The sequence below is a fragment of the Rhinichthys klamathensis genome, unplaced genomic scaffold (assembly GCF_029890125.1).
Source record: "Rhinichthys klamathensis goyatoka isolate OS25496 unplaced genomic scaffold, OSU_Roscu_1.1 h1tg000628l_1, whole genome shotgun sequence".
Lineage (NCBI taxonomy): Eukaryota > Metazoa > Chordata > Actinopteri > Cypriniformes > Leuciscidae > Rhinichthys > Rhinichthys klamathensis.
The window spans coordinates 172,512-196,636 of NW_026607076.1; the positions used below are offsets into that span (position 1 = coordinate 172,512).

Consider the following 24,125-nt stretch of genomic DNA (forward strand, 5'->3'; position numbering starts at 1 on the left):
CATTTTCAATGTGTCAGTGTCACCAATTTATTTTTGTGGTGGTTCTGCATTTTGGATGATTTTATTTTACAAATGATAAGAGAACAGTTTTTATAGTCTAAAAAATGTATTCCTCTATGTGTGTGTGTGTGTGCGTGTGCGTGTGTGTGTGTGCGTGTGGTAAGCATAATAAATTTACAATGTGGATGTTTTCTGCATTGTTGGAAGTGTGCCACTTTATTTCTGTCTGTGTGTCCTGCGTTGTTTCTGATTTTGATGATGAATTCTGTATATTTACTATGCTGGGTCTCCAGGGACCCCGAAGACAACTAGTGTCACTATTTTATTCACGCTAACATAAAAACAGATATCGTTCCAATTTTATTTATTTTTTTAGATCTAGAAAGTGTTGAGAGCCGTAGAAAGTTTCATACCATTTGGACAAAGATTCTTTTTTTATTAATTTGAGCAAAAGTCATTAAAAAGACCCCGAAGATAACCGATAAACTGATGTTCACTCGTGTTATTATTGCTCGGGTTATTTTCTTGCGGCTACAATATTAACTATTAGTTTGACTGTTTGCTGAGATTGTGTGGGATATATCTGAAAATATACGCGATTAACGCTCCTTCCCGACATTTGTTTAATCACAATTCAATTGTAAATTTACAAGCATCTACAATTCTGTTCCAAGAGCAAATATCGCTTACTTTAATGTATATGAAGATATGATAGAATTAGCCTAATTTACATATAAAAATGTTGTTTGTGCTGAAAGGAATAACTGATTTAGTTTAGTCATGGTGTAGCACTGGCTGTTTCTGAAGAGATAATATAGGCTAACTCGCAGTGATCATGTGATGACACAAATCTGCATCTTAATCATAACCGTATGACTTTCACACACACCAACACAAAGACAGAACAAAAACAATGTGACAATGGCAAATATCCTCTTCAGATGAGCTTCAATCAAATCTCAGGAAGACTTTTGACAAAGACATTATAAGCATCATCATCATTAAACCCGATTAAACATCCAGTTCCCCGAAACACAGATGAAACTCGGCTCTGAAGTTCATTACTGTTAATGTAGTGAGTGTGTTGAGCTGCTCACTTCACGGAGACGGCTGATAAAAAACACCAATTCACTAATATATAAATGAGAGGAAGACTTTATTAGATATTATACAAAAAAATGAATGTACATTTATATACAGTAAATCCAGTAAAGGTCACGTGACTTCAGTGTTGATGATGATGTCTCTATAGTGGCTCCATATTCACCAGAATTCATCATCACTGTCACTAAAATCATCATATCCGTCACTGAAGTCATCAAATCTGTCAGTAAAATAAAACACAGACAGTAACACATGCATTACTGACACATCTGTTCAGAGGATTGACTAGTTCAAGTGACATTATTATATTATATGATATGAATCAATACTTACCTCAATGTCTCCAGTTTATAATGTGGATTATCTTTTAAAGCAGAGAGACTCTTCACACTTGCATCTCCTATTTTATTCCATGTCAGATCCAGTTCTCTGAGGTGTGAGTTTGATCTCAGAGCTGAAGTCAGAGCAGCACAACCTTCATCTGTGATCTCACAACATCTCAACCTGTAGAACAACAACACACACTTTAATCTCTCCGTTCAGCAGGAACTACAAAACCACAGAGAGACTGAGATATTAAATACTAAGGGCCAGATTTACTAAACAGGGCAAATTATCGTGAGAGTGTAATAAAACATTTAAATAAATCCCCAGGACCAGAGTTGAGAACCACTGACATAAAATGCATATAAATATCAGTCATTACTCTATATCTGCCAATAACATGTCTTTGTAAGATGATATTTAAATGCTTTGTTTTATGATCAAAGCTCTGTAATTTTAAAACATATAATGTAATGCAATACAATGATGATTGAGAGATAAACTAATAAACCTTCCTCAAAAGCCTGATGATCATATTTGATACATTTGAACATGATTTTTTTTTAAAGATGTATGGATAATCAAGTAAAGTTAAGTTGCTTCCGTCCAGAAAATGATCATCTTGAAATATTACTAACATTATAAAGGTTATTCTTATGTTTACTTAAAAATACGTAAAGATTTCACAGCAAAAAGTCACATGACCCACGAGCTGAAGGGACACGCTTTAAAATTATACTTGCCTTTTACTTGCTAAAGAAACTATAAACCATCAACCAGACAACAGAAGGAGAGTAGCAGATTGTGTGCAACAGGTTTTTGATCATGTTGATAATTTAGATCAAATATGATACAGTATGAATTAAAGGGTTAAAATAACATTATTCTTGTCTCAGTAAAGATGAATGTATGATCTTACGTCAGTTTCTCCAGTTTACAGTGAGGATCCTTCAGTCCATCAGAGAGCAGCTTCACACCTTTATCTCCTATTATATTCGCAGACAGATTCAGTTCTCTGAGGTGTGAGTTTGATCTCAGAGCTGAAACCAGAGCAGCACAACCTTCATCTGTGATCTCACACCATCTCAACCTGTAGAACAACAACACACACTTTAATCTCTCAGTTCAGCAGGAACTACACAACCACAGAGAGACTGAGATATTAAATACTAAGGGCCAGATTTACTAAACAGGGAAATTTATCGTGAGAACGCAATCCCATAAAAGTGCAGATGGGAGAGGAAAGTTCAGAGTTTGATCTACTGACGAAGCAGAACTTAAAGAACAGAGACGCAGCCGATCATTTCCATAATGACCAACACAATCTACCAGTTAGCGTCTGGTTTCAGATCTGCTCTTTTTTGGCCGGTAAATAATGGCACAAACACCAGCGCCTGATGCAAAAATGTTGCATACACACAAAAAAAGCATTGAAATGTTCGTACGCAATTTTCCATGCATATATCGGGATTTATAAAAAATAAACTAGTGTAAATATGTGCGCACCGTACGGACACTCTAGACCGTGCGTACACACTCTTTTACTGGAGTGAGTGAAGTCAACAGAATGATTTAAACAGTTTTACATCTGATATACACATTTAGGTTAAATATGCCACTCTCATTAATGGAGTTAAGCACTGAAATTTAATGAAATCATTGTCCAGAAGTTACAACATTTTTTATTAATTTAAATAGAAATATTTGTAGTGACTGCGCTGCTTTTGAACACTTTTCCTGTGGCATGCCGTGTTTTAATGTTTTAGTCAGCGAGGATTGCTTGGCGCATGATAATTCTGCTTTATATTCTGATCTAAATAGCAGATGTTCTGAGAAAATATTCTCACGCAAATAATGATCAATGATGAGCACTTGACTCCGTCTAAGCAGATTAGCAGCAACACAGACGGTATAATGACAGGCAATGAAGGACTCGCTCGTGATTCAACGGGCCATTGGCCGGGTTGAGTAAGTCCGCTGACTCAGTACTGTACGATCTGCTGCACGCAGGGGCTGTTGGTGTCGAGCACAGACAGAGAGGAGACTAATCATAACCACTGTCATGCTCTTCACACTGTTATGAAAATACTATTGTATTTGAAGGATAGAATTGGAAGGAAGCAGTAAGATATGCACGTTTTATTTTCAAAATGTTTTGTCAGTGATGTGCTGAGTCAGACAATTATTTACACTGCAAACTTTTTTTTTAAATAAAAATCCCCAGGACCAGATTTGAGAACCACTGACATAAAATGCATATAAATATCAGTCGTCACTCTATATCTGCCAATAACATGTCTTAGTAAGATGATATTTAAATGTTTAGTTTTATGATCAAAGCTCTGTAATTTTAAAACATAAAATGTAATGCAATAAAATGATGATTGAGAGAAAAATTAATAAAGCTTCCTCAAAAGCCTGATGATTATATTTGATACATTTGAACATGATTTATTTTTATTTTTAAAAGATGTATGGATAATCAAGTAAAGTTAAGTTGCTTCAATCCAGAAAACGATCATCTTGAAAAATACTAACATTATAAAGGTTATTCTTATGTTTACTTAAAAATACGTAAAGATTTCACAGCAAAAAGTCACATGACCCACGAGCTGAAGGGACACGCTTTAAAATTATATTTGCCTTTTACTTGCTAAAAAAACTATAAACCATCAACCAGACAACAGAAGGCAAGTAGTAGATTGTGTGCAACAGGTTTTTGATCATGTTGATCATTTAGATCAAATATGATACAGTATGAATCAAAGGGTTAAAATAACATTATTCTTGTCTCAGTAAAGATTAATGTATGATCTTACTCCAGTTTCTCCAGTTTACAGTGAGGATCCTTCAGTCCATCAGAGAGCAACTTCAGACCTTTATCTCCTATTATATTCCCAGTCAGATCCAGTTCTCTGAGGTGTGAGTTTAATCTCAGAGCTGAAGCCAGAGCAGCACAACCTTCATCTGTGATCTTACACCCACACAACCTGTAGAACAACAACACACACTTTAATCTCTCAGCAGGAACTACACAACCACAGGGAGACTGAGATATTAAATATTAAGGGCCAGATTTACTAAACAGGGCAAATTATCGTGAGCGCAATCCCGTAACAGATGTGAGAGGAAAGTTCAGAGTTTGATCTACTGACGAAGCAGAACTTAAAGAACAGAGACGCAGCCGATCATTTCCATAATGACCAACACAATCTACCAGTTAGCGACTGGTTTCAGACCTGCTGTTTTTGGCCGGTAAATAATGGCACAAACACCGGGAGCCTGATGCATAAACGTTGCATACACACAAAAAAAGCATTGAAATGTTCATACGCAATTTTCCATTCATATATCGGGATTTATAAAAAATAAACTAGTGTAAATATGTGCGCACCGTACGGACACTCTAGACCGTGCGTACACACTCTTTTACTGGAGTGAGTGAAGGCATGAAGTCAACAGAATGATTTAAACTGTTTTACATCTGATATAACCTCATGAAAAGAAAATATATTTACCATATATGAATGATCAATATATGAAATGGTTAAACAGTATATTTGAAAATATACAGAATAATATATTGTGTTAATATATTATGATATACTGAATAATACATAAAGAAATGGTGCTTTACATAAATAGAAAAATATGTAACAATATATTTACTAATATATCATAATGTGAGTAATTTTATATTCAGTAATACACATAATCAAAGAACAGAGAAACGCATCACAACAACACATAAACACACACACTTACTTTGCTGATCTGGAGGCTTCAACTACAGGCAAGAGCTTCTGAAGTACTTCATTGGGTGATGTGTGGTTTTGGCCTTGATTGGTGCTTATGTATTTCCTTAATTCAAACTCATCCAAACACTCGGAAGTTAATAAAACAAAGACAACAGCTGACCACTGTGACGAGGACAATCTGGTGCTTGAAAGACCTCCAGATCCGAGACACTCCTGGATTTCATTTACGAGAGAAAGATCACGCAGTTCATTTAAACAGTGGAACAGATTGATGTATTTCTCGGGTGAGGGATTCATTCTTATTCTCGTTTTAATGTATTCAATTGTTTTCTCTTCATTGTACGAGATGTTTCTAACATGCGTCAGAAGGCCTTTCAGGAGCTTCTGATTGGACTCCAGCGAGAGACCCAGAAGAAACCGCAGGAAAAGATCCAGATGTCCATTTCTACTCTGCAGAGCCTTGTCCACGGCTCTCTGGTGCAGGTCAGATATCGTGTAACACGTGAACTTGTGTGCATGTTTTGAGCTGAGGTTTTCATCGAGCACATCCCTCTTGTACAGCAGGAATGAAAGAAGCACATAAAGAGCTGCTAGATGCTCCTGAATGCTCAGATGAACAAAGCAGAAGACTTTCCCCTGATACAAGCCCAACTCCTCTCTGAAGATCTGAGTGCACAATCCTGAGTAAACTGATGCTTCGGTCTCATCAATGCCACACTCTCTCAGGTCTTCCTCATAGAAGATCAGATTGCCTTTCACAAGCTGCTGAAAGGCCAGTTTTCCCAGTTTGAGGATCATGTCTTCATCCTTCACTTTCTTCTCATAGTCCTTCTCATGTTTGATATTCGTCTGAATGATCAGGAAGTGTGTGTACATTTGAGTGAGAGTCTTGGGAATCGCTCCACTCTCTGCATTACTCAACATCTTCTCTAAAACAGTGGCTGAGATCCAGCAAAACACAGGGATGTGGCACATGATGAAGAGGCTCCTTGATGACTTCAGGTGTGTGATGATTTTATCGGCCAGACTCTGATCACTGATTCTCTTCCTGAAGTATTCCTCCTTCTGTGGATCATTGAATCCTCGTACCTCAGTCACTCGATGCACACACTCAGAGGGGACGAGATCGGCTGCTGCTGGTCTGGAGGTGATCCAGATGAGAGACGAGGGAAGCAGATTCCCTGCAATGAGGTTCGTCAGCAGCACGTCCACTGAGGCGGATTCAGATATATTACACAGTTTCACATTAAAATCCAGAGACAGACGACACTCGTCCAGACCATCAAAAACAAAGACAACTTTACTTTCATCACTGAATGGTTTCATTTCTGTTGTCTCAGGGAAAAAGATATGAAGAAGCTCTGAAAGACTGAGTGTTTTGTCCTTCATTAAGTTGAGCTCTCTGAAAGGAAGTGGAAACATGAGCTGGATCTCCTGATTCTCCGTCCCTTCGGCCCAGTCCAGGATGAACTTCTGCACAGAGACTGTTTTTCCAATGCCAGCGACTCCTTTTGTCAGCACAGTTCTGATGGGTTTGTCTTGTCCAGGTAAAGGTCTAAAGATATCTGTGTATTTGATCGGTGTGTCCTCTGTTGCTGCTCTCCTGGATTGAGTCTCAATCTGTCTCACCTCATGCTCATTATTGATCTCTCCACAATCACTCTCTGTGATGTAGAGATCAGTGAAGATCTCATTCAGCAGTGTTGGGTTTCCCTGCTTTGCTGTTCCCTCATAAAGACACTGAAACTTCTTCCTCAAATTTGATCTAAAGGTCTTGAGGGCTTCAGTATATTGAGGGCTACTGCTGTAAGATAAAATAAAATTGTAAAATAATTAATATACATACATTGTAACAGGACATTCATTGTATTGCGTCAAGATCCTGCTATGTAAGTCTCTTTGGATAATGGCAAAAGTCTGTTAAATGAATACATGTGAATATAAACATGCACTGTTAAGCCTTGCTGTAAAAAAGGTCAAATTCTGACAATATCTTATAATTTTCCATTAAAACAGTAATATACCGTAGAAAACAATGCATTCTAGGTTATATTTGTTGTTTTCGAGAAAACAGTCTACAGGATATATACTGCGAATTAACAGCGCTTAGTTTATCTCTGGCTGCTTTAACCCCCTGGGGTCGGCTATCGCGCCGGCGCGATTGTCTCGCTTTTTTTCTTATCAGTGCAAAAGAGACTCAAAATACTTGGTTGATTTTGATCTTACATATAAGTGTGATACATCATTAGATCCTGTTAAGTTTCTATTTTTTTTGTGGATACTCACAATAAAAACAAAGTGTTGTGCTTTTCACCAAATAAAGAAAAACAAACATGATGCGAGTTCTGCGTTCTCTCTGTCAGTGAAGTCCATTCTGAAACGCGTCCTAAGATTAACTGTAACTCCGCGATTACTTGTCACACAGGCACGAGAGATTTTTCTTTATGAAGCTTGAATTCTCTTCTTTTAAATGAAGTAATTTATATAAAAAACAAATATTCTCAGTTTATGCAATCTGTATGAAAATAGAGTGCTGTCAGTATTTTTTCCCCCAGTTCATTACACTTCATTACGCGTTAATCTGACACGCCCACGGAGGACGCGCGCTATTCAAACGCAAATGTCGAGGCAAGCCATGACAATGCCCACATCAGCCGTTCCACCGCGGCGGTAAAATGTGTGGTGTATTTGCTGCCTTTTACCGCTAAGAGGCGCTACAATCATAGACTCTGAAAAGTGTTCATTTATTCCAGTTTATTCTCTCTAATGCGTAATCTGCTGCCGCACCGCGCTGATTCAGAGCGATTGAAAGCTGGTAGCAGATGAATTCAACAAGTGAAACGTAGTTAAAATAATTCACAATCACAATACTGAAATTAGGCTACTGAAATGTAATTGAATAAATAATGAAAACATTTCAACATAAAACATTGCAATAAAAACATTTAGGCTACATCAATGAGGCTTTACAACTTTAACAGCGTACAGACGGTAGCTCAGTGATCAACGCAACAACACGAGCTTAATCGACCCGAGATCGAATCTCAATGTAGCATAGGCCTACATGTTGTTAACCGATGTTGTCCCACAGCGTTTATATTTTACCAACTTGATGCTTAAATAGGTAACTGTTTATAACTGTTTACTTATTTAAAGTCAAGAGTTTTGTTTACAGTTTTCTCGATTGATTAAACACATTTCTTGAAACTATGCCTCGTATTCTCAAAACAGTAAACACAAATCCATAACGTCTCACCCAATTCCCCAAACATCCTATTTTCAGGTCAAAATGAAGCTCTACACTCAAAACCATTCACTCTTGCTGAAAAAACAAACTTTGCCCTCAGACAGGACACACAAGCCCTCAAAAATACACACACTACAACATAGTCATACACACTGGTGCTATAAATTCAAAACAACATTTCCAAAACTGGTAAGTCATGTTGCTTGTGGTCCCCACTCCCTCCCCCCCATCTTTTTTTTACTAGCTCCTACTCTTACGTAAGATGTGTGTGAGCATCATATGACAGTAAAAGAGCACACACAAACCTTATTCAAATCTGGAATTGTATTGGAATGGTAAAGAGTGTTGGTACATGCCTCCACTCAAGGATACAATATGATGAACAAGTCTAAGAATGTTCCACATATGGTTGAAATACCATCATTGGCCTAGAAACATAACATTCTGGGAGTCAAGACTATAAAGGAGAAAGATGCCCTCCCTTCACTGTCCCATTCTGCAGCCACTCTGTGTGACTGTACGACTGCTGGCCTTTTCTTGCAAGAACATAAACCTCATCAAAGACAATTGGAAATGTTTGTCTCTTATTCAGTGATAGAAATCTGTTTGCCACCACACCTCCCTGAAGGTTCTGATGATGGAGGCGACGGTGAAGCGACTCAAATTTGGCTGTACTCGTTGCCCAGCCTCCCTCATACCATGGACAAGGACATGGCCAACTAAAGTGGCTTGAATTTCATCCGAGACTGCTTGTCTTCTTGCCCTTGCCCTTCCTCCTCCTCCTCCTCCTCCTCTTCCTCCGCCTCTCCCTCTGCTATTCCTCTTCCTCCTCCTCCTCCTCTTCTTCTCCCTCCTCCTCCTCCTCTCCCTCCCCCTCCTCAACCTATTGCTTAATTTCGCTGTGGATCCATTGTTCCAAAACTCAGTAAACTGATTTTTATCTTTTATAAAAGATTGTATAACCTTTTATCTATCTATTGAAGGATCTGACTGATGTGTGTTCAATTTTGACTCTTAGTGTTTTCACCTGGGTAATTGTGTGCTAACTGAGCTGAAACTGAGCTGACTTGAGTGAACAATATTGAATGCTAGTGCTTTCTAAATGACCACGTGGTGTAGGCAATGAGAAATGAAGGGATTTGTATGTAGAGTTTTGCTGTGACAGTTCAACAAATCTGACTAATGTGTCAAAACAGGGGAATAGTGTTCATAGTTGTGTACTTTTTGATAAATGGCATTATGGTTTTGAAATTTTAGTTTAAAAGCCTGGTTATAGTGTTTAAGCAATCGAGTAAAACTGTAATTATCATTACAACATAAATTTGCTACATTCCTGTAGAACCGCAGCCGCTGCACAAACGACAAAAACTGATGAAGGAAGATTGTCAGCCGATTGCGTCAGAAAATGAAAATGAAGAAGCTCGTCTTTAGTCTGCTAAATTATTGTGTAATTTAAAAGAACACTAAAATTACTTAAAGGGCATATTGCAGGTTAGAGGACCCAACGAGTAAATGTATAGAAAAACAATGTAGTAATTAGATTTTCTTTAAAATATACTTATAAATACGTTACATTGGCTTCTGGAGTCGTTTTTGTGAGAGAATTTTACTTCCGCATCTGAAAATGGGCGTGACGGGCGTGACGTAACGGGCGGGAGAGCGGTCGATTCAAACCATTCAAACAACAGGAAAACAATGGATCGCAATGACATTTCGGACTTACTCCTATGACAGACCACGGACGACAGCCTTACAATTATGAGCCTGCTATGCTGCCGAGAGAGCAGGGACAGGCCAGGATTAATGTTAGACAGAACAACGGTCAGAGGAGACACACATTATTGCAAAAGTATTATTATAAAAAAACTTGTGTGGAGTGAGTGTGCGCAGCCGCAGTTTATTGCATCACTTAATCACGCGTATTTTTGATTAGCCTAGCTGTCAGATACTGAGTAAACATTAAAAGAACAGGCCTATTCAATCTTCCCTGGATGTTTTTTTAAGAAGAAATGAAATAATAGCAATCAGGAGAATGGAAGCAGCAATAAAAAAATGAGGACTGTAGTGCTGTCGGCAAAACATACCACTGCAATAAAAACTGCACTGCAACAAAAAGGTAAGGCATATGTGTTTTTATATTTAATGCTGTTCACTGTGAGTTTTAATTAATAGTGTAATAGAGTTAACAGTGCATTGTTCATTCTGTTTGGTAAAATGTGAGGTGTATATCGATTATTACCATCGTATCAGTTAAAGGAGAACTCCGGCGCAAAATGAACCTTGGTCTAATAAAACATTGGTACCAAGTCAACTGTTCTCTGAGATTTGTTTTCATGATAATCGAATGTAAAGAGTTTTATCTCTAAAAACTGTTTAGCGTATAACGCTAGTAATGGGGGCATCTATTAAGTAAAAATAAATCGCTAGTTTATATCACTAACAAGACTCAAAATAGCCCCACACGAACACAGTAACATAATGAGGGTCCCTACATACAAAACGAAGCATTGAGAACTTTGTAAGTGTACAGACCGTTTAATAAGAAGATAAAGATGAAGACAGTCCATTTCGTGTATACAGACAGGATCCATCTTTGGAAAACAGTCTCGACTAATCAAACCACGAACGACGTGCTAAGTGAGCTGAACTGTATGAAGTTCAGTGAACTTCTGAACTGTATGAATGGCGTTCGTGGTTTGATTAGTCGAGACTGTTTTCCAAAGATGGCTCCTGTCTGTATACACGAAGTGGACTGTCTTTATCTTTATCTTCTTATTAAACGATTTTGGATTAGATGACGAACCTGAAAATATCTAAACAGATGTGATCTTGGCAGATTATATTTTGAGGAGAGATTGGAAAAAGGGGTGAAAAAATCATCATTGAAAAGATCACTAAATTTGACAAGACCTGCCTGTTGCCATTGACTGAAGACTGAATCCAATTGAGCTGGAAGGAATAGGTGATTATTGCATATAGGGCTGGCTATAGAGAAGTCTTTGAAACCAAAACATTGTCTAAATTGAAACCAAATCTTGAGAGTATTTGTGACGACTGGGCATTGAGTATACAGTGAGATACAAAGGGGCAATTTAGATAAAGCTAAAGCAGGAAGGGATGATGAAGTACAGGAGTTTGCCTCTGAAATACACCAGACATCTTTGGGGTTCTGAAGCCAATAAAGTACTTTTGAGATATTTGCAGCCCAATAGTAATACCTGAAATTAGGAAGCGCTAATCCGCCTTGAGATTTCTGTCTTTGGAGAAATTCCTTCCTAATCCTAGGTGTTTTTCCACCCCATATAAATGATGAAATAAGTCTGTCTAAGTTCTGAAAAAAGGATTTTGTTAAAAATATTGGGATGCATTGAAACAAGTACAAGAACCTTGGTAAGATGTTCATTTTTACACAATTAATTCTACCTGCAAGAGAGAGAAATAGCAAATTCCATTTTTTGAGGTCTAGCTTTAACTTGTCGATTAGTGGAGCAAAGTTCTCTTTGTAAAGGTTAGGGAATCCCTGTGTGATGTTTATCCCTAGATATCTAAAACCCGATATAGACAATTGAAAAGGTATATCGGTATTCGAAATATGGAGGCCCTTACTATTTATGGGGAAACAAACACTTTTCGAAAAATTCAGTTTATAGCCTGAGAAAGTTCCAAATTGTTTCAATATTTTTACTACCCTTGGAATACCCAAGATCGGATCTGAAATATACAACAGCATATCATCGGCATATAAGGATACTCTATGTTCTATGCCCATACTGCTAATGCCAGTAAAATGTTGTGAATGTCTTAATGCTATAGATAGGGGTTCGATGGCTAAAGTAAAAAGTAAAGGGCTAAGAGGGCATCCTTGTCTTGTACCCCGTGATAGGGGAAAATACTTTGAACATACTCTATTTGTAATTACAGATGCTTTAGGGGAAAAGTATAATAACTTAATCAATGAGAGAAGAGATGTGCCAAATCCAAATCTTTCCAGCACAGAGAATAAATATTTCCACTCCACCCTGTCGAATGCTTTTTCAGCATCTAACGAGATGACTACCTGAGGGACAGGGTCCTGAGAAAGTTTAGACGAGTGTATTACCCCTAACAATCTCCGGATATTACTAAAAGAATGTCGACCTCTGACAAAACCGGTTTGGTCTTTTGAAATCAAGTTCTCTATTACTGTATCTAAACGTAAAGCAAGGGTTTTTGCCAAAATTTTTACATCAGAGTTTAAGAGAGAAATTGGCCTGTAAGAGTTACATTTCAAGGGATCCTTTCCAGGTTTTAGTAAAAGTATAATGTTTGCTTCATTCAAGGTTTGTGGCAAGCTACCCTTTTCCAACGAGTCCACATACATATCAAGAAGAATAGGGGCTAATTTATCTGCAAATTTTTTGTAAAAGTCTATTGGATAGCCATCAGGGCCAGGAGTTTTTTTGCTCTGCATTAATGTGATCGAGTTTAAAATTTCTTCTATTTGTATGGGCTGATCTAAAGAAGTTTTCTGCACAGAATTGAGGGTGGGTATGTTTATATTATTTAAAAATTCGAAAATTTCAGAGTTAGATTCAGGGCTTTCAGAAGTATACAAATTTGAGAAGTAGTTCTTAAAAGTGGTATTAATTTCAATTGGATTAACTATTAAACCATTATTACTGTTGCAAATTTGAGGTATAAGTTGAGAGGCCGCTTTAGATTTTAACTGGTGAGCTAGAAGTCGTCCTGCTTTTTCTCCATGTTCATATATATAACCTTTAGAACGAGATAAATACCATTCAGTTTTATTTGTTGATAACAGATTATACTGAACTTGAAGGTTCAACCTTTCTTTATAAAGTTCAGGTGAGGGAGACATGGAATTGAGGTGATCTACCCTTCTTATAGAATCAATTAAATCGTCCAGTTTTTGTTTACGTTTTTTATTGAGAGTTGAAGTATATGAAATTATTTCTCCCCTGATAACTACCTTAAGTGTCTCCCACAGTGTAGATGCACGCTGGATCTCTTTTTAACAAGTTTATTTAGTCTCCCTCGCTGCGCGCGCCGGGTCTCTCTCGAAATTAAACATTTCAAGGTAAAAACACATCATACAGCTGATAATACTGTATATGTCGCTGCGTGTCAGCCATACAAATCACGAAAAAATTATTTAGCCTTTAATTGTTGCTTCAAAGACACATCATGCCTTGTTGAATTCACCTTACAATAACTTCAATTGAAATTTTGTGTTAAAAAAACTTTAAATAGGCTACATTAAATAAACTACAATATTTATAATTTAATAAGATATGGGGCCTACATTTGGACACAGATTTATCCTTACAATAATTTTGCCTGCTCATCAGGCTGGCTATCCGACACTCTCCATATGAAAGAGGAACATTAACACCTTTGTCCAGCAACTGTCCCTCCAACCCCCCACAGGCTATCGGAGTCTGAGGCTGATTTAACACAAAGAGAAGTCGCAATTCACACTTAAATCGCTATTCTAGACAGTGTTGATAATGAAGGAATTAAATTATTTAAGTTACATGTAGCCTAGTGATATTTCTGTCATAAAAGTTTATTACTAAATATTTAATTATTTCAATAATTGATGAAATAAAACTGGTTTGGAGCAGCTTTTTCCAAGCAAAACTAAATATAATCTGAAAAAACGCATGTTAATTTGTTGTCATGAACAAAATGTTCAACTCAATATTAAAGTCTACAGGGATCTTTGGATCCTTACAACCAGGCATGCAATTTGTGAATTAAGTTTTTATTTTATTTTGTATTATTCAAATAAATATCGAAACACGGTGCTTCGTGGTAATGCTGCTAAATTAAATAACATTTATAGAATAATTATGAACTTAAATGAAACAATATTGCAACATTTCGACAAATACATTATTTGATCTGTTTTTACATTTTAATTCAGGGCGATTTAGCCTACATTTAATTAGAGCGAGATTTTCACCCTTGTCTTGTCATTTTCTCATTGGGAAGCGCTTACATTACATGTTTGAGTAGATCCTCTGTACCTCTCGTTTTCATATGGATTAGCCTACATAATCAGATAACATTTATTAGCCTAAATATTTAGACATTTAAAGGCTTTAGACATAGCCGATTTCTTATCGTGACTGAGCTGAAGTGGCTTTCGGTTCATTTTTGTGACGCGCAGTTCCCGGAGACAGAGACGACAGATATACTGTTTTTGTCGTTAGGCTAATATGAATACAAGTTTACAGTTTTGAACGATGTAAGCTACTCTACTCTTATCTGTATGACCAAAAAATTACGGAATCGCCTATTAAGTTATTTTAGCTGTAATAATGAGAAAAATAAATTAATCTAAATGAACGCGCCGCCGCGTTTGTCGAACACTAACTCACCATGCCAGAATAAAACCCTACTTTAGAAAAATGCATAGGGCCACTCGGCGTGGTGTGCCAAAACACTTTATTATAAACTTAAATATTTCATTCAAAATAATCTCAACACGCTTTGTGAAATTTTGAAAAGCCGTGCATGCATTAAGGCCACTGGAACTAATGAACAACTGAAACGCTGGTTTTGATTTTATTGTTTGTCGTTTAAACGTGCCTGTTGCATATCTCTATTTTATATATTTGATATTGGTGAAGTAGCCTATAGCATTGATTAGCTGTGGAGGGATGGGTGTGGGGATTAAAATAATTCAGCAGAAGCAGGGATGTTTAGACCAGAAGGAAATCCCAGTCCCCCCTGGCAAATCACACTTTTCTTAAAACCATGTTTTTAAAAACTCTAGGTTGTAGGGAACAGACCTCTCTGCCATGCGCGCGCACGGTTTGGAGCACAATATCCGTCTCGCATGCACGCTCGCTCTAGATAGATTACGGGATATTTTAACTAATTTGCGGTATAACTAGTCGATCACGAGTGGCTCAACAGGTAGATCTATAGATAAACGATATCTTTTAGGAATTTGACCGACCGGGTTAACACTTCAGCGTGAGAAATCGGGGGCTCAATGCGTGAGAGTTGGCAGCCCTGAAAAAAAATATATATATAGTATATATATATTAGGGGTGGAACGGTACATGTATTCGTATCGAACCGAAACGGTACGGGCGTCACGGTTCGGTGCACGAATTTACAGGGAGAATACACGGTATAAAAATAAATAAAACTCGCGTGCAAATTAATTAATGTAATGCAGAACTACCGTTAGATACGCGGGTTCTTTAAGGACACATAATCTGTACCATCGGCTTAGCTCTGAACGCGCGTTCACTTCAAACGTTGGCTTTATGAACTAGACGCGATAGACGCGAATTTGACGCTCTATTCGCGTTTGGTGTGACTGCATAATGAAGGCTGCGATGTCAAGATTGCAATGCTGGACTGTGTGTGTGTGCTCGCGCGCGCGCGAGAGAGGCGAGATCGAACTGTGTGTGGCGAGATCGAACTGTGTGTGTGTGTGTGTGAGAGAGAGAGAGAGAGAGAGAGAGAGAGAGAGAGAGAGAGAGAGAGAGGGAGAGAGAGAGGCGCGCGACCGAACAGTGGAATAAAAAAAAACATACTCCGTAATTTTGTTCATACAGATCATTAAACCTGCAAAGTGTTTACTTGTATTTGTGTACACTCGCAATAAAAAACAACATTGTGCTTTTGTCACACTGTAAACTCTTGTCAAACTGTAACCTACAACTGTCACTCAACCAAAATCACACACACACACACACACACACACACACACACACACACACACACACACACACACACACACACACACACACACACACACACACACACACACACACACACACACACACACACACACACACACAGTTTTAGAAGAAAAACATATTTATCCGACTCCATTTCAAAACAGTCTGTGGGTCCCATCTTTTGGACATTCATTATATCGCATTGGTTTTCATTTCTTGTCCTCGGAGCACTAATCTTACACATCCTACATAGATTAAAAAAGAAAATCGAATGTGTTTTTAATGGTAGTATTATTTTATACAGAAATCAATTATTTATAATTCAGATGAGAATAATGTTACATTGTTAATTAATAATGTTAATTAAAATTAAGGAAAACAAATATATTGATCTGAAATATAGCAAATTAATTTTAAATTAATTCAGGTACAATTACCAAACATATCGCAAGGTCTTTTTGTCTTTTCATTAATTTAATTAATAAACTAATTATATAAAACTATTGTCAGTGCACTACAAATAAACTGGTTCTATGCCTTTATATAATAAAACTTATTTAAAAAATACAATGCCTTCTGCATTTTTGTTTTGCTTTTCCCTCCATTGTACCGAAATCGTACCGAACCGTGATGTCTGAACCGAGGTATGAACCGAACCGTGACTTCTGTGTACCGTTCCACCCCTAATATATATATATATATATATATATATATATATATATATATATATATATATATAGGCTATATATAATTTATTTTTTACAGAACTGCTTTTGAAATTACGATTGGTAGCCTATTATTATACAGATGCAAAGTCGTTTTGTTGGATACTATTTTGTTCCTTAGTGTAAAATGGAAATGCATGATAATTGTATTTTATAAATATAAGCAAAAAAACTGTATGATGTAACAGAGTTTTAGAGCTAGAAAAATCTAAATAAATATAAAACTTACAACAGACCATGTTTGTGTGGGATTTGAACCCGTGTCATCTTGATGATCAACCGTAAGTTCTACCGCTCTGCTATTAATTTTCTCACTGAGAAATACCCAAACGTCTATTTCTCACATGAGCTAGAAAACGTTTTGTCTTTAGCCTGTGAGTCTAGGCCCATACTTTAGCCTTTTACAGTTTTAAAAGATTATGGGCCCTATTTTAACGATCTGAAACGCAAGTGTCAAAGCGCAAAGCGCAAGTAACTTTGTGGGCGGATCCCGGCGCTGTTGCTATTTTCCCGGCGGGATAAATGCCTCTTGCGCCTGGCGCAAATCTTAAAGGGGTTGGTCTGAAGTAGCTTCATTATTCATAGGTGTGGTTTGGGCGTAACGTGAAATAAACCAATCAGAGCGTCATCTCACATTCCCTTTAAGAGCAGGCACGCTTGTTCTAAAGCGGATTCCTATTATAACGGCGGATTTGCCAGGCGCGCGCCAGGAGCGGTTCACAGCCGAGGAGAGCAACGTTCTCGTCAGGGCCGTAAAACACAGAGAAGTGACATTGGGGATGGAGAAACCCACCCAAATTAACTTCTGTTAAACAGGCGTATGATAATTTGGGTAAATGTGTAAGCTACATGTTGCTTTTATAATAAATTGTCTATCTATCTATCTATCTATCTATCTATCTATCTATCTATCTATCTATCTATCTATCTATCTATCTATCTATCTATCTATCGTAATAATGTATGATTTCCAAAAATGAAAACTGCTGCTTAGATGAGAGAATCAAAGTGTATGCGCGTTGTGCACACGCTACATTGATTATGGCCAAGCATGCGCCCTTAAAATAGCATTATGAACAACGCGCAACGCGCCACTGACTTTAGACTAGTTTTTTTCTGGTCAGTGGCGCAATTGTCTTATAGAACAGCAAAATTCTTTGCGCTGAACCGCCCCGGGGAGCGCAAGTGTATTTCTTAGTTAACCGACGTGCGTCTGTGGAGGGAAAAGCCCGCTTTGCGCGGGTGCAAAATAGGAATGATACATGCGTCAGTGTACAAAGTCATTTGCGCCGAGTGCAAGATAGGGCCCTATATCTTATCTGTATGACCAACAATTACGGAGTAGGCTATAAATGTTTGTTGTAGGCTTATTTGGAAATTACCATAACTTGTAGTATTTCATCCTTAGGCTACAGACATTAGCCCCACTTACGGTTTGCTAAATGTCCCTTTGCGCCACCTGGCGGTCATTTCGCGAACGACTTTGAAATGCGACTGGTTTATTTTTACCGCGGTGGATGGCTAAAAATGGTATGTGGATGGCTAAAAGGTGTGACTAAAAATGTGCTTTTGGCTTTCATTTATATTTTGATTGTTTGTATATATATACACAGTATATATATATATATATACACACTCACCGGCCACTTTATTAGGTACCCCATGCTAGTAACGGGTTGGACCCCCTTTTGCCTTCAGAACTGCCTCAATTCTTCGTGGCATAGATTCAACAAGGTGCTGGAAGCATTCCTCAGGGAGTTTGGTCCATATTGACATGCTGGCATCACACAGTTGCCGCAGATTTGTCGGCTGCACATCCATGATGCGAATCTCCCGTTCCACCACATCCCAAAGATGCTCTATTGGGTTGAGATCTGGTGACTGTGGAGGCCATTTTAGTACAGTGAACTCATTGTCATGTTCAAGAAACCAATTTGAAATGATTAGATCTTTGTGACATGGTGGAAGTAGCCATCAGAGGATGGGTACATGGTGGCCATAAAGGGATGGACATGGTCAGAAATAATGTTCAGGTAGGCCGTGGCATTTAAACGATGCCCAATTGGCACTAAGGGGCCTAAAGTGTGCCAGGAAAACATCCCCCACACCATTACACCACCACCACCAGCCTGCACAGTGGTAACAAGGCATGATGGTTCCATGTTCTCATTCTGTTTACGCCAAATTCTGACTCTAACATCTGAATGTCTCAACAGAAATCGAGACTCATCAGACCAGGCAACATTTTTCCAGTCTTCAACTGTTCAATTTTGGTGAGCTCTTGCAAATTGTAGCCTCTTTTTCCTATTTGTAGTGGAGATGAGTGGTACCCGGTGGAGTCTTCTGCTGTTGTAGCCCATCCGCCTCAAGGTTGTGCGTGTTGTGGCTTCACAAATGCTTTGCTGCATACCTCGGTTGTAACGAGTGGTTATTTCAGTCACTGTTGCCCTTCTATCAGCTCGAACCAGTCTGGCCATTCTCCTCTGACCTCTGGCATCAACAAGGCATTTCCGCCCACAGAACTGCCGCTCACTGGATGTTTTTTCTTTTTCGGACCATTCTCTGTAAACCCTAGAGATGGTTGTGCGTGAAAATCCCAGTAGATTAGCAGTTTCTGAAATACTCAGACCAGCCCTTCTGGCACCAACAATCATGCCACGTTCAAAGTCACTCAAATCAACTTTCTTCCCCATACTGATGCTCGGTTTGAACTGCAGGAGATTGTCTTGACCATGTCTACATGCCTAAATGCACTGAGTTGCCGCCATGTGATTGGCTGCTTAGAAATTAAGTGTTAACGAGCAGTTGGACAGGTGTACCTAATAAAGTGGCCGGTGAGTGTATATATATATATATGTGTGTGTGTGTATAAATATTTATTTAATATTTATATATATTGTCCTTGCATTCTTTCTTGTGTGACACCCCTGAATGAAAGGCTCATTAGTATGCAGTCTGCTCAGGTGAGAACTGCCTAATTATTCATAAGGGGGCTGGGCCGTTCCGCCCATCCGCATATTGCCTTTGCAAACAAAAAAATGTTTTTCACAATTTAAAACAATCTATTGTTTTATGTGAATGATTAGGCAGAATGATTTTCAGATCAATTTGAAGCAAAAACTCTAGGCGACAACATCCACTAGTCAAAAGTCTTGTGGACAGATATTTAGTATGTTATTTGTGGCCTTATATTAGAAATAGTGTTGTCAAAATATTCGGTACTTCGGTACCAAGTCGGTACTAAAAAAATTAAAACGTCACGGTACCAAGTCCCGGTGGTACCGAGTACCCAGTCAAACCCGGTTCTGGATGCGCATGCATGCACGAAGGGCGTGAAGTTGCGTCCGCTTCATGAAAGCGCTGAGACATGGCGACCGGCGGCGCTGCTGATGTGGTGTCTGTGTATATTAAACTGCAAAACGACTATTTATGAACCCTTCATGTTCTGCTTGTCTCTGTGTGAATGAACGGCGCAGACGCGCGGTTTCATTAAACGTTACCTCACACACACACACACACACACACACACACTGAAGCACGAGTGACGCTCGCGCTGTTTTCAGTCTCTGCTGCCTCACGATATGATGACATGATTCACGATTCCATTCATCTCCGAGAGTCACTTCATGAGCATTTTACTTAACCTTTTCATTTGAGAAAAACTATCGTCATATCATACATGCACAGAAACTCAAAGGTCTTCACGGCAACCCGTCAAAATAAAAGTTTGGTTTAACTTGAAATTGACAGAAATAATTATATTAGGCTATACTGTACAATAGATTTAACTACGTCTCCATTAATTCAAGATACTACTACTACTAATAATAATGTGTGCATAGAAGATTGCTTATTTTTCACTTGACTTTTTTTATAAGCAATATTTCTCAATATCATCAATATTTTCGTTTAAACAGCATGTAGCCTTCAATGCTTTCATACATTTACCATCATAAATAATAAAGTCATTGAATTGAATTTAATATATATATATTTTTTTTCAAATAGTTAAATAAATTATAAAAAAAAATAGTTCAAACTGATTTTGCTGTGGTACCGAAATTGGTACCGAGAACCGTAACATTTTAACGGTATCGGTACCGACTACTGGAATTTTGGTACTGTGACATCCCTAATTAGAAACTTTATTTTTTAGTTTTTTCAATAACCACGCATAAACAATATTCTCTCAAAAATACAAACATGTACATACATGTTGCTCACATATTATGCTAGCCCTGTGTGTGCTATATAGAGTGTAATTTCACCTGTGCCATTAATATGTTTATAAGCAACTGAAAAAAGCACAAATGTCAAGAGCATGCCAAAACATCTCAAGGACCCCGAAAACACCTCAGACCCCAGAGGGTTAACTGTGAGTTTGTAAAGCACATTTGTTATGGCAAGAAAAAGTCAAGAGGAAGTTGATCAGGTGTTTTTGGCTGTTGTTATGATGCCATAATCATCCTGGACATGTACGATTCTCTGATCTCATCCTGTAAATAAGCTTTGAATTTATGTGCATTAAATATTTATCATAGGGCTGGGCGGTATGACGGTATATATTGTTACCGCGGTAGAAAATGTCAACCGTAACAGATTTTTTTATTCCGTGTATACCGCGAAATGCAAATAAGTGGGCGTGGTTAACTCGCGTGCAACGTGCGTAAGACTGAAACACTGAGAATTGTAAAAAGAAACACGGAGAAAGCAGATCAAGAGGATCCACAAAGGAATTACATTTTCTAAAGGGTTGTTGTTGTTGACGTGATATTTTCGGGGGGGAAAGGTGCAGCAGTCACTAGAGCAGTGCAGCACCCAGGCGACAGATTAGAGGAGTGCACGCTCGCAACGGGGAAAGCTGGACAACAACAGTTATCAATATCGTAACGAATAGAAATAACCTTAAATAATGTATAGTTATCTGCATCTTTCCGTCTCTTATGTATAGTTTTTAAACACGCAAACAGCTTGCCGCCCGTGGTAATGTGCAACCTGCTTGTTAAAGTGAATGTATAATCCTGTAGCCTATCTGAGGCAAAATTACTAAATATGCATCGCGAGTTATATATTTCTAACTCCAAACAATTGGCCACCGAACCAGCTGATAAAATCTTCCTTTGATTCGATCCGTGATTACAACTTGACACTCAAATTAACCGATCGCATTTACTGATGCAGAAGACGCGCGCGTGCACACGCACTGAGGGAGCGCGGTGTTCACCGGGCTATGGTCAAATAATGACGCAGTTACAAGGTGTGTATAATTTAAACTAGGCTACTTCGTCAACACTAACAGTAGCTGCTGTTCGTTTTTCAAACTGCTGCTCTCCTGCTAGTCACTTCTGAACTTCTATTGATTAAAGCGCAGGGTGACGGGTTGCCAGATATCACAAAAAGAGCAAAACAAGCCCCTTAAAAACGCAGTGTAGCCTAAGCAGACATGGCAAAAATGTACCGGGGAACACATTTAAACAACTAGTATTACTATCCTACGAAATTAAAAGGAAGTAACTAATTTATCATGAATAGAATAGTTCAATATAAAATATTCAGATATTATAAACTGATTGATGAAGTAAAGCATAACATGAGATTGAAAAATGATTCAGAAACACTTTATTTTAAGTTTAATTGCACCTATGAGTTGTATTTAATATCTATCAGTTGGGGGCAGTTTATCTAAAAGTTGATGAGTGTGTTTTGTTTATATTTAGCTGTCTAAATAGTTTACCAAATAAATCATTTACCAAATAAGAGAAAAAGAAAACAATGTGAAGTACTTTTCATTTCTAAAGTATTTGGGTTTATTTATTATACAAAGCCCTTTTTGTCGATTTTTCGAGAATAACTACTACATATATAAATATCTATATCGTGAAATATATCGTTACCGTGAAATAAAATGAGTCATACCGTGAAATAGAATTTTGGTCATACCGCCCACCCCTAATTTATCATATATCTATTAATCTACAACATAAAATCCAACAATATTTCTGTAATCAGTTATTCTGAAGAATATTGAAATCACATAGTGCATTAAAACATTTTAAACTCCTGCTTGACTCAATCACACAGACATTCAGCATATGAATCTCAACAATGGTGACAATCAAAAGTGTTATGTCACAATGCATGCTGGGTTCCAGGATAGTATAAAACTCCCAGCTTGCACTCCTGCATGAATAAATAAATAACAAAATGATTGCCACCATTGTTGAGAGACTGATTTTTGATATTTCTGTGTTTCTACGAGACAGTGTAGCTCTGTTTCTTTGGTTGTGCATGATGTGTTAAAAATTGTCGTTGTAACTGATTGCTGTAGTTTCACAGGGGTCTTAATGTAACACTTTTAATAGAGGATTAAACTCTGAATGAGAATAGTGATTGAACAAGCTATATGATTTTTTTTGTCATCATAATCAATACAACAAACTGCATTCACAAACCGTGTATGTGCCCAAAAGTGTGACTTGCAAAAACACAGTTCAAGCAGCAAGTGAAAACTAATGTTAAAAAGTCAAGGGTCAGGAGCCCAACTAAGGCCATCCTTAAAAATATTTTGGTTTGCAGTAACAGCAAAAAAAAAAAAAAAAAAGGGTCGGTAGGTAGGTCTATATTTTTTTTTTTCAAAATTCAATGAAAAAAAAAAGGACAATTTTGGTCATGGTGATTACGTCGGTATGAATTTAAACAAATTTGCATATCGTGACGCCATTGACAGTGTCTTCAACCCATGCCTTTGGGCGCACCATTGCGAATCTGATTCTGATACAGGTTATAGACAACAAACAATTTGAAATCTTTGTCAAAAAACATGTTTATTGCATTAATTCCAGCTGCATTCATTTGGGGAAAAAGAGTGGATTTTCAGAGGGAAACAAATAAATTAATGACTAATCTCACCAGCGCCGCGCCGACCAATAAAACAGCGCATTTGGCACTATTCGTTTAAATTGGACCCATAAACATCTGCTATTATTAACGGAAATCAGTGAGGTCAAATGGCTAGGCGCATATTATGGAATGGTCGATTTTCTTTAGTGTAATTTAGTACATTTCGGTATGGGATGTGCTGTTTTATTGGTCAGCGCGGCGCTGGTGAGATTAGGTCGCGCAAGCAAACACTTCCTCCCTGCGCTGTCGAGTCTGTCGCGCTCGCGCGTCTCGGTCCATTGAGCCACGCAGATTAGCTACATGTCCGCGCTGCGCGAACTCTGTAACACCCCGCCGTTTCGTCCCACTTTGGGTGTGCTTGGCT

General features: G+C 38.0%; 1 protein-coding gene across 17 annotated transcripts in view; it reads right to left on the minus strand.

Annotated features, from left to right (window-relative positions):
* Window positions 1-931: 931 nt before the first annotated feature.
* Window positions 932-24,125, minus strand: part of LOC130076115 (NLR family CARD domain-containing protein 3-like) — a 42,189-nt gene continuing 18,995 nt past the window's right edge. For 14 of the 17 annotated variants that reach the window (XM_056241057.1, XM_056241067.1, XM_056241059.1 and 11 more), the window contains 5 exons: window positions 5,194-6,990; window positions 4,248-4,418; window positions 2,348-2,518; window positions 1,438-1,608; window positions 932-1,282 (listed from right to left, as the gene is read on the minus strand). In XM_056241057.1, coding sequence (XP_056097032.1) covers window positions 1,264-1,282; window positions 1,438-1,608; window positions 2,348-2,518; window positions 4,248-4,418; window positions 5,194-6,990 — 2,329 coding nt within the window. In that variant the 3' untranslated portion in view covers window positions 932-1,263. The remainder of the gene's footprint in view (window positions 1,283-1,437; window positions 1,609-2,347; window positions 2,519-4,247; window positions 4,419-5,193; window positions 6,991-24,125) is intronic. The other 3 variants (XM_056241060.1, XM_056241061.1, XM_056241065.1) reach the window with 3 other exon arrangements.